Below are 11,207 nucleotides of genomic sequence, written 5' to 3'. Positions count from 1 at the left end.
CAAAACTTAATAGCATTTAATTTGTTGTTACACCTAATTTATATATAAGTAAATAAATGTTATATAGACTCACGAAAAGTAAGTTGTCACGAATTCGCACATAGCCAATTTATTCTGTATCCCTTTTTGACCGAAAGGCAGTAAAAAGTTTCTTCGCTAATCATCAACCACAAGAATTTCCATAATCAAAGGGAAACAATAAAATATAAGTTTCCCTCATAAATTACGTGGTTACGTACGTATTCCAATTCCACCGTATCTCCTTTTTTCTTAGTTTTGTTTTTATTGTTGAAACTTGGAATTTGGAAGGATTTTCTTCTTCATTTCACGAAGGTAAAACGACTAAGAAGAATCATTCAATTTGGCATATCAGACATATTTCATATGCATGAAATAAACACATCATTAATCTGTTAATCATTTGTTTATATAACTGTATGAGTGATGCAAATGATTTGTAAAAGAAGTTTGTGCAGGAAATTGATCTACATCATTCAATATATATTGTATTACATATTAAGGGAGTTCCATAATATCAACATTCATAACTTAATTGCTAAAGCTGTTGAAACGTCCAAAGGAAGTTCAGCTTATATGGGTACTTGCAAATATGTATAAGCCCGTGACATGACAAAAACTCAAAAGGATTAGACTCATAAATAGTTAATAATCAAATAATGTAGGAAGTTTTTCTGGTTGGTTTAAGAGAATGGAATCAATTTTTTGAACAAGAAGAAAGGTCACATGACACATGATGTGTTTCGACTAAACGACATATCTCCTGGGAACAATCCCCCACATGTGCCTTTTGGATGCTAACTGTATACGACCACATATGCTTCCAATTACTTAACTACAGTACAAACATCTTTCACATTATAATTCTCAACTCAAAGCTTAGAACTAAATCAATAACATAAGCTATTTATCCAGAATTCTCAGTTGATTCTCCTACAAATTATCTACCATCTGTCTTCTTAGTATTATTATGTCATAGGCTCATAAGCGTAATGAGTACTTTGTTATGGAGTAAAATTCTTAGATGTATAATCCTAAAAAGAAACACAATCAAGTGATATTAACTGTGTTTATAATGCGTTTGGAGGAAAACCGCGTTATGTGATTGAAACATGAATTCTAATCAAACATCATTAACATTACTTTATGTCTCTCTAGATTATTAATTTAGTATTTACTTTTATAACTTTCTTGTTTTTCTACTTTTTCTTTACCTTTTCATCAATTAATGTCAAACTATATTTTGTTCTCCCACCTTGGACTTTTTTTCCTACATCTTTAGCACATCTACAAACAAAGTATTTCATATATAAATCGATATTGTGCAAACAATATGCATTGTTCTAAGGGCAAATTTGTAATATAATTGCCAGTTGTCAAGAAAACTCGCGCGTTTAATCGTCGCTCTCACTGACATCTCACAACAACTATGAATGAAATGACTCAACTGGTCAAATTTGTCACTAGTCAGAGAAATTGTCAACTGTAGCAATTTCATGAAAATAATATGGTTTAGCAGTTTCTAAAGGTATTATAGTTTCCTGTTAAGTGATCTATTTTATTTATACTGTTCTAGCAATTATGATTTTATTTAATTTGTCATCATTATGAATCAATATTCAATATTTGAACTATAGATTCACTTAATATAATACTATTTAGTTATATACTTTACATAACCTCGTATTTTGTGGTGGATTCCACCTACTAGTACTACTATTATTATGCTTTACATGTTTAAGCTTTACTTCATAAGCAACATCACTAAGGATTGGTATTAATTAAATATAAATCTTTAAAAACATTTTTACAACAAATACAAATGTGATGAAGTCTCCATTATCCTTGGCTTGTTGTAGGGTCCTGCTTGACAATGAAGAAAATAATTATAATAAAAATAATAATTTAAGAAAAATAACAAAAACCCTGAAAATCTTTTATTTCACACTGTCTCTCACTAGAAGTACACTCCCCCACTTACATTTCATCCTCATTTATTCTTTAAAGTTTCCTTCTTTTGATATTTTGCAAGATCTCTCCTTTCTTCAAAAGGAAAAGAAACTCAGAAACCAAAGTTTCTTGATTCGTTTCGTGAATCCGAGTAAGTTTCTCTTTTTGCTTTTTTTTAAAGCTTTATTCCATTCGAGTTTTCAAATTATTTGATTTATTTTTTAGTTTCTGGGTTTGTTATTCTTGCTTATTCCTTGCTTGGAAGATTTGTGAAAGTGTGCTCATTTTTTTTCTCTCAAGTATATTATTATGTCTCTCACACTGGTTGATTAGCAAACAGTTGCTACAGTAGTTACTGTATCCTCTTCAAACTTTACATAAAACTGGGAGGTGAGACTTTCTATATTAGTTGATTTGTTTAGTTTAATTTGTCTATGAGAGTTGAGTTTTACCATTCAACAGTATATGTCTTTCAAGTGGATTGATCTTTGAGGTATCCCCTCCAAGTCTCTATCTCTGGAGTTAATTGAGAGTGGGGCTTATCTTCATGTGCTTGGTTCCTCATGCGTCTCCCCTGTTAGATATTGAAAGAAAGTTTTGTCTTTATCCTAAGCTCTTAAGAACTGGAGAAGTGTGTGAGATAAACTTGTTAGCTTTAATTATTTATGTGCTGATTTTAACACAAGGCTAGTTAAGTGATTGTTGACTGTTGTTTCAGGGATGCTAATGCTTTTCATGCTGTTTTTGTTACTGCAGATTAGACTATAGCAAAATTGAGCTGGAGCTTCTTTGGTGAGAAGCAAGATGGATCGTATCAGGTGTAAAGCTGTTGTCTTTTTCGCACTGTTCTTCAGTGTATCAGCAGAGATTTACATTGTGACTATGGAAGGAGATCCAATCATAAGTTACAACGGCGGTGTTAATGGCTTTGAAGCAACTGCCGTTGAATCTGATGAGAAAATTGATACTTCAAGGTACCCTGTGTGTTTCCCTTCTTCTCATTGACACCTTGTTTAATCCCTGCTTTGCTTGATTATAAACAATCTGTTACCTTTTTTGTGTATGACAGTGAACTGGTGACATCATACGCCCGTCACCTCGAGAGGAAACATGATATGCTTCTTGGAATGCTCTTTGAAGAAGGATCATACAAAAAGCTTTACAGCTACAAACACCTTATCAACGGCTTTGCAGCTCATCTCTCCCCTGCTCAGGTGAAATCAAGATTCATGATAATAGTCTCTTAAGTGTTTTATTTCCTTGTGTCCCTTTTCTTACACTAACTCCACTATATTAGTAGGCGGAAGTGCTTCGTCGCGCTCCTGGTGTGAAACACCTGAGCAGAGACTGGAAAGTGAAGAAGCTCACCACACATACGCCACAGTTTTTGGGATTACCAACCGATGTCTGGCCAACAGGTGGCGGTTATGATAGAGCAGGAGAAGATATTGTTATTGGCTTTGTGGACTCAGGGATTTTCCCTCATCATCCTAGCTTTGCATCTCACCACACTGCAGTACCTTATGGTCCTCATCCTAGTTACAAAGGGAAATGTGAAGATGATCCTCGTACTAAGGTTAGCTTCTGCAACGGGAAGATCATAGGAGCACAGCATTTTGCTGAAGCTGCTAAAGCAGCTGGTGCGTTTAATCCGGAGGTTGACTTTGCTTCACCTATGGATGGTGATGGACATGGAAGTCACACAGCAGCTATTGCAGCTGGGAACAATGGTATTCCTGTGAGGATGCATGGCTATGAGTTTGGAAAAGCAAGTGGGATGGCTCCTCGTGCTAGGTAAATATAGCTTATGGTAGCTTTGGAGACATTCTCTTTGCATGTTTTTGAAAGTTATTTTGTTTCAGGATTGCTGTTTATAAAGCTCTATATCGGCTTTTCGGAGGGTTTGTATCTGATGTGGTTGCTGCCATTGATATGGTAAGAAAGAACTTACCACAATTTCTAAATTGGATGGACCAAATTGTAATTATGCTTTTTGTGAGCCAGGCTGTTCATGATGGAGTTGATATTTTGAGCCTTTCGGTTGGTCCAAACAGTCCTCCAGCTACTACAAAGACAACATTCTTAAATCCATTCGATGCTACACTTCTTGGAGCTGTGAAGGCTGGTGTGTTTGTTGCTCAAGCTGCTGGAAACGGTGGTCCCTTTCCCAAAACTCTGGTTTCATACAGCCCTTGGATTACTACTGTAGCTGCTGCCATTGATGATCGCAGATACAAAAACCATCTGACCCTTGGAAATGGAAAAATGCTTGCTGGAATAGGATTATCCCGTAAGCTTCTCCTCCCTCTGATCTAAATAGTGTTCTAAAAATCGCCGCCTAATCAATAAATCAGACCTAAACGAAACGATTTTTTAGAAAATTCAGTCTAAACATTCAAAAAATAGGTGTAGGTGCCCGCCTAATCAATAATCCAATATAAAACGTCTAACTACCGCCTACCGATTTTTTTAAACATTCTAAATAAATATAGATCCACACCATTTTGGAAGAGAGCTTGGTTTGTTCTGAGTCTTTATATTGTTTTTTTTAAATGAATCATTATGCGTTTGTGCAGCTTCTACTCGACCTCATCGTTCGTACAAGATGGTATCAGCAAATGATGTTCTTCTTGATTCTTCTGGTGGTAACAAGTACAATCCGTCAGATTGCCAGAAGCCAGAAGTCTTGAACAAAAAGTTGGTCCAAGGGAACATTCTTCTCTGTGGATACTCTTTCAACTTTGTTGCTGGTTCAGCTTCCATCAAGAAAGTTGCTGAAACTGCCAAGCATCTAGGCGCTGCTGGTTTCGTCCTTGTTGTTGAAAACGTTTCTCCAGGCACAAAATTCGATCCTGTCCCTTCTTGCATTCCAGGGATTCTCATTACAGATGTCTCTAAATCAATGGTAATACTAAAATGTTATTCACTCTCTCATAGTTTCCTCAACTTGGTATTGTTTTTTATTTTCTTCACTAGGACTTGATTGATTACTACAATGTCACAACGTCAAGAGATTGGATGGGAAGGGTAAAGGACTTTAAAGCTGAAGGAAGCATTGGAGATGGTTTGGAACCTATTCTCCACAAATCTGCACCTGAAGTGGCTTTGTTCTCAGCTAGAGGACCCAACACTAAAGACTTCAGCTTTCAGGATGCTGATCTCCTCAAACCAGACATTCTTGCTCCAGGCTCTTTAATATGGTCTGCTTGGTCTGAAAATGGAACTGACGAGGCTAACTATGTTGGTAAGCATTTCCTCAAATATTGTCAGTATAGAGCAGGAGACTAAACGTTTTAGGTGAGCAGGTGAAGGATTTGCATTAATCTCTGGCACAAGCATGGCTGCACCACACATTGCTGGTATAGCTGCTCTGGTGAAACAGAAACATCCTCAATGGAGTCCAGCTGCTATCAAATCAGCTTTGATGACAACTTCAACGGTCATGGACCGAGCAGGAAGGCCTCTCCAAGCTCAACAATACTCTGAAACAGAGACAGTGACGCTTGTTAAAGCAACTCCGTTTGATTATGGAAGTGGTCATGTCAGTCCAAGCTCTGCTCTAGACCCTGGTCTCATCTTTGATGCAGGTACATTCTCTTTAATCAAATAACCCTAATCAAACCCTCAGATATTTGATTAGGTTTTTTTTGTAGGTTATGAGGATTATCTAGGTTTCTTGTGCACCACGCCTGGTATCGATGCCCACGAGATAAGGAACTTCACAAACACTCCCTGCAATTACAAAATGAGACATCCTTCGAACTTCAACTCGCCATCTATAGCCATTTCTCATCTCGTGAGAACACAGACCATTACAAGAAGAGTGACGAATGTTGCAGAAGAGGAAGAAACATACACAATCACATCAAGGATGGAGCCATCCATCGTCATTGAAGTGAGTCCTCCTGCAATGACACTTAGAGCTGGAGCTTCGAGAAGCTTCACGGTGACTCTTACAGTGAGATCTGTGACCGGAGTTTATAGCTTCGGAGAGGTTACATTGAAAGGAAGCCGAGGGCATAAAGTGAGTATCCCAGTGGTTGCCTTGGGACACAAGCGATGAACGCAATATATCAGATGTTGTAATATTATTATTATTGTTATTGTTGTAACTAGTTAAGGAACCGTGCGATATCGCACGGAAAATCGTTTTATAAAAATAAATATGTTATATTTTATAAAATAGCATTGTATATATATTGTTTATATTGCTTTTAACGAACAGATGAGTTACAAAATTATTTTACATACAAATGTTTTTTTTATTAAAAAAAATTATTTTAAATATAATATTCTTAAGAAGCCGGGCATCGGTCTAAGATGACAAAGTTGAACCGGACAAAAAGAAATAAAAATTAACCGAAATTAAAAAGAAAACCTTAGACTTAAACACTTACACTTCTGAGTTATGCCATCTCTTAGCAACCGCACCGCTTGAGCTAAGATGCTTTACACCACTTTCAATAGCGGTTTATCTCGAGCTATCCCTTGTTTAATGCATTAACTTCAACGGCAACTGACACGCAACAGAAATCACGACCCGAAGAAATTTATTTGTATTAAAAATGCTATAATACACAATATATATTAATAATATCTATTAATATCTATAGTTGTGTCTTTTCATTATAATTTTGTTCATAACTGTTCATTATATATTATGAACATGATACCTTTTCATTTACAACTGCTTTCTATTTAGTTTATGCCCTTTCAATTCTATTATATTATGTTCTTGTGTTTCATAACTATGTATTATATTTTTCCGTTTATTACTACTTTTGACTTGGAAAGTTGCATCTTTTTCCACTTATATCTCTTCAACTCATATATTTGCGTGTATCAAACTATTAAATCATAATTTAGTTTTGCCAATAAAAAAACTGTTTTTTTTTTCTCTCCTGGCCACAAGGCTATTTCATCAACAACACTTTCTCGAAGGTATCTTATCACAGATTCCCTCCCGGCCGATGTAGAATCCTGCACCGGCTGTACTCATTTCCTTTGTTGTTTGTTAATAGCCTAATAGGTTAGATTAATCAAGTTCTCATAATAAAACCAATAACGTGTTTGACTCTTTGTGCTATTTCCTCACGGCGGTTAAAGACGTTCTTTAAATTTAACTAACGACAATTTAGTTAAAGACGTTGTATTGTATTCCCAAATATATTTGGTATTTGACAATGGCATCGTCTCCACTCATCTCCGTCTTCTATGGCATCTTTTTTCATAAGAGAGCAGTCTCATCAAAAGTTGGATCTCATGGTACACGATGGTTGCTATAATTTCATGCCGGTTCAATCTTGTAACCGTTATCTCTCTCAGAGTAGACTTTTCCTGTGTTTCTTGGAATTTTTCATATTAATATACTAATTTTTAGATATAAAAAATTGTAAATATTTAGGTGAATCATTAATAAATGGATATGAACAAAATAAAAACAAGAAACGCAATTTTTCATTACAAAAACTATTAAATGCAATTTTTATGTAAAAAAAATTAAGAGATACAACTTTTATATTAATTTCTCAACCGCAATTGCTCTGTACATTGGTTGGCCTAAATTATTCCTTCTTCCCTCAAATCTTCAGACGAGTGAAGTTCATATTAATATAACTTTCATATTAATGATTTCATCTAGTATAAGAAAATTGAGACTAATGATTTCATTATTTCGTTTTAGTTTTTTAGCTATCCAAACACGTAAACCTCTTCCTAATATTTATTGTTTATAACGCTTCATTTGAATATTTTCTAAGAATTTGTATCCATGTAACTGCTTATAACTTTTTGTTCTACCATTTTATTATTAGTTGATTAGTGAAAACTTTATTTTGAGAAATGCATGGAGGAGACTATTTATAGATTGTAAAAATCTATTTGAATAGTCACAACTCTTCAGTTTGAATAGTCGCATTCTTCCAATTTAAAGGTAGTTATATTAAGAGGATACTTATAAGAATAGTCACAACTTTTCACTTTTTAAAATATACTTATATGAATAGTCACAACTTTTAGACAATTTTTAGAAAAGATACAACCTTCCAACATTGAACTTTTAGAAAAGACACAACATTTTATACATCTTTTACAAAATACACAACCTTTCAACATAAGTAGATTCACAACCTTTGGAATTAATTGGGATTGCTATTATTAGTAGATATGCAGTAATGATAAAAATGTAGTTTTGTCTGAGTAAAGAGAATAATACTGTTTGTATAATTATTTTATTTTTATTTTTTTAAACTTCATTTGAAGAAATAATAGTGATATGTTGTTATATGTTACATGCATTATATCTGTTACCTACCAATCTTTCTAAAAAATATCAGTTTAATAGAACATTTTTTTTTATATTAAGAATCAAGAATCTCACAATCAGTTCTCTGGAAATAAACATTCATAGTTAGAAGATCATAACCAACGTTATAATGCTGCTGAGCCATGGCACCAATAACACTCATATCATCGAACGTGTTCATACTCATAGCCAAGCAAAAGCTCTCTCCATCTTCACTTTCAACAAACAAACTCTCAAAGTCTAACGTCAGCTCAGCGCCGCCGGCGAAATGAAACGTGACGACGGGAAACCCTAAACGATTAGCTTTCATGTTCCCTTCATAGCAAGGTTTTGTGTACTGATCCCAATCTTTAACGCGTGTGAGAACATCTCCAAGAAGGAAGTTTATTTCTTCAAAGAGTGTGTCGTAAGCTTCTCTGGCTAGGATCGTTGGTGAGCAACCCGTGTCGATGACGGTACCTCCTTGGGACCCATATCTCTTGAAAACATCGGGTTTGATGTCGAGAAGTTTCTGACCTAAAGAGATTGCTTGGAGGTCAAGGTAGTAACGGTCTTGGAATATATGTAAAGGTGTTGGATCGCCTTCAGTTCTGGCGCCGTCTCCGAGGGTAAGAATGTTGTGTGGGTTGGTCCGATCGGTTAAGCTACCAAAGCAGTAAGAGAATCTAGAGCCGAAGTTGCGAGTTACTATGGACTTACCTGGTCCTAAACCTAGCACGCCGCTGTATTGAGTAAAACCGGAGTTGTCTTGTCCGCAGCCTATAACAATGTTTTGTTTGGAGACCAAACCGTCGTCTGATGTCTGAAACGTGAGCTTTTCCTCAGCTAAGGTACCTCTGGTGCTTGAATTGTCGCGGTAGAGGAGGTAGTATTGGCAAGTTTTGGTCCTTTCGTCATGGGAGATTCGGGGCATGGCGTGTGGTGCAGGCTCGCATGAAGCGTCACGGTAAGTGGAAGATCTTGAAGGGCGGTAAAATGGGATTGTTTGAGGGTAACATTTGCAGGGATGACATTGGATCCAAGTCAAGTCACTACCTGTGTCTATGAGTAGAAGTTGTGGGACAGGTGGGTCGCCGATAGAGATGTTCGCGAGGAATGCTGCTGGACGTGTGATAGGAGTTACATGTGAGATGATATTCACTGTGGTCCACATGTTATCTAGACGGGAAGCGGGAGGTGGCTTGGGATGCAAGTAACCAGTATTTTTCTTTGGTAATTCTTGGGTTTTGATTGATTTTGAGTGTATTAGCCTTGACGCAAGCCGGGGATGCGATATGCATCGGTTGGAGCACGTGAGAATGATTAGGGAGATAAGAATGGTAGTACGCAATGTTAGAGAGATAGTCATTTGATGATCAAAATTTTTATTTTTCTTAAAATCCTTCTAATATAAGTTTGAGAAAACCTAAGGCATTGACTCTTTGTCTTTGTGTGAACTTCTTTTTTGTATGGAAGGATTCTTTTCTTGCATGATTCACTGATTTTTACCAACCGAAGTTGAACACATAGCAATCTGATCATATTTCAGGCAAAAAGATTACGGATGTTCATGGATAGAGCACCATTAGTGTTTGGTATCTCAGAAAGAGTACTTAACAAATAAAATATTAATAATTTGAATATAATTTAATCAACCACTAAATTTTAAATCAGAAAAATAAATCAAACCTGTAATGTAGTAACATGTGGAAGAGTAACATGAGGAAGAACGATTCTTTAGGAACATCGTTTCTGTGTTTCAAAAAAAAAGGAACATCGTTTCTTCTTCTCTCTCCCTTTTCCATTTTTTTTTTAAATCTGTAGAAACGGTGCAACATACCTGCGTTGTGCGTGCTCTTACATGTCTTCAAATATGTTTTCAACAAGAGTACTTGTACACGAACAAAAAGAGTAGCCTGATCATTGATTTCACTTAATGCTTTTCCTCTATTTTTGTAAAGAGTATTAATAATCAATCACGGTGAGACTGATTGTGAAACTTTTTTTTACTTCTTAATTAATATATAAGAAAATGGTTAGAGCATGATTAATGACGTTTTTAGGGTGGAGTTCTTAACGGAATATAAGAAACCGTCTCTTAACTTTTAACTAAAAAAGTTAAGAATTCTTAACTTTTTTAGTTAAAAGTTAAGAGACGGTTTCTTATATTCCGCTAAGAACTCCACCCTAAGGATCTCCATTAATCGTGATTTTAGTTGTTATATTTTTATTGTAAAGAAGATTAGTTGCAGATTAGGTTTTTGTTTGGTTTTCCACAAAGTAAGATTTTTACAGAAGAAGACATCAAATTCACATGGCTTGGTCCGCTTGGACGCCTATTCAAGACATTATATAGCACGAATCATAAGTAAGAAGCTTGGAACAACGTTGGATGAATAGTAATACAAAAAAAAGATCAACAAAACGATTAAAAGAAAAGACTGAAATTACCAGTAGTGCTCAGGAGCAGAGGCGGACCCATGTGGTGAAATAAAAGGTAGATGACACATATTTAGTTGATATTCTAATATTTTTGCTTTGAGTACAATAAGATTCCGCGGCAGTTCTGGTGTGGCATGTGACATTCCTTTACCTAGGTTCGATTCTCCACCGGTGTATTTTTCAATTTATTTTTTCTTTACTCTAATTTATGACTCCCTTTAAATGTTAGTCTGGATCCGCCACTGCTCAGGCACTGCTCAGGGGTCACACTTAAGCGGATAACACCCAATATAACCAACTTCTTGAACACACTCTTCATGTCCAAGGACAACTCAGCTACATCTAGGAAGTGAAACGTAAACATAACGAACCAAATCCCGCTAAAATCTCGTAGAAGAGTAGTTGCAGATTATGTGTTTATTTGGTTAAGCAAATAAAAAGTGTCCATTCGAAGTGTATAAGCAGTTATTTTAGATAGTTTAATTAGGACCATCTCTAATGGTACTCTATAATT

At 35.7% G+C, this 11,207-nt stretch overlaps 2 protein-coding genes across 3 annotated transcripts; one reads left to right on the top strand and one right to left on the bottom strand.

Moving 5' to 3' along the window:
• The first annotated feature begins 1,894 nt into the window (after nt 1-1,894).
• LOC103853001 (subtilisin-like protease SBT2.6) lies at nt 1,895-8,267 on the top strand. 2 transcript variants are annotated; one of them, XM_009129907.3, is made up of 11 exons: nt 1,895-2,119; nt 2,725-2,942; nt 3,038-3,182; nt 3,269-3,762; nt 3,831-3,903; nt 3,973-4,258; nt 4,545-4,873; nt 4,945-5,212; nt 5,274-5,555; nt 5,622-6,080; nt 8,133-8,267. In XM_009129907.3, exons 2-10 carry the CDS (start codon nt 2,773-2,775, stop codon nt 6,029-6,031), a joined length of 2,457 nt encoding a protein of 818 aa, XP_009128155.2. In that variant the 5' UTR covers nt 1,895-2,119; nt 2,725-2,772; the 3' UTR covers nt 6,032-6,080; nt 8,133-8,267. The 2 variants fall into 2 exon arrangements, with proteins under 2 accessions (XP_009128155.2, XP_033134439.1); XM_033278548.1 differs by lacking the exons at nt 1,895-2,119; nt 8,133-8,267 and adding an exon at nt 2,177-2,358 and having other exon boundaries at nt 5,622-6,031.
• On the bottom strand, nt 8,154-10,332 carry LOC103853011 (aspartyl protease UND). The gene has a single exon (XM_009129919.3). It carries the CDS (start codon nt 9,618-9,620, stop codon nt 8,328-8,330), a length of 1,293 nt encoding a protein of 430 aa, XP_009128167.1. The 5' UTR covers nt 9,621-10,332; the 3' UTR covers nt 8,154-8,327.
• Nucleotides 10,333-11,207: the final 875 nt, after the last annotated feature.

Source organism: Brassica rapa, chromosome A01 (assembly GCF_000309985.2).
Source record: "Brassica rapa cultivar Chiifu-401-42 chromosome A01, CAAS_Brap_v3.01, whole genome shotgun sequence".
Lineage (NCBI taxonomy): Eukaryota > Viridiplantae > Streptophyta > Magnoliopsida > Brassicales > Brassicaceae > Brassica > Brassica rapa.
The sequence above is the reverse complement of the archived record's forward strand: the minus strand, read 5'-3'. Positions and strand labels throughout refer to the sequence as shown.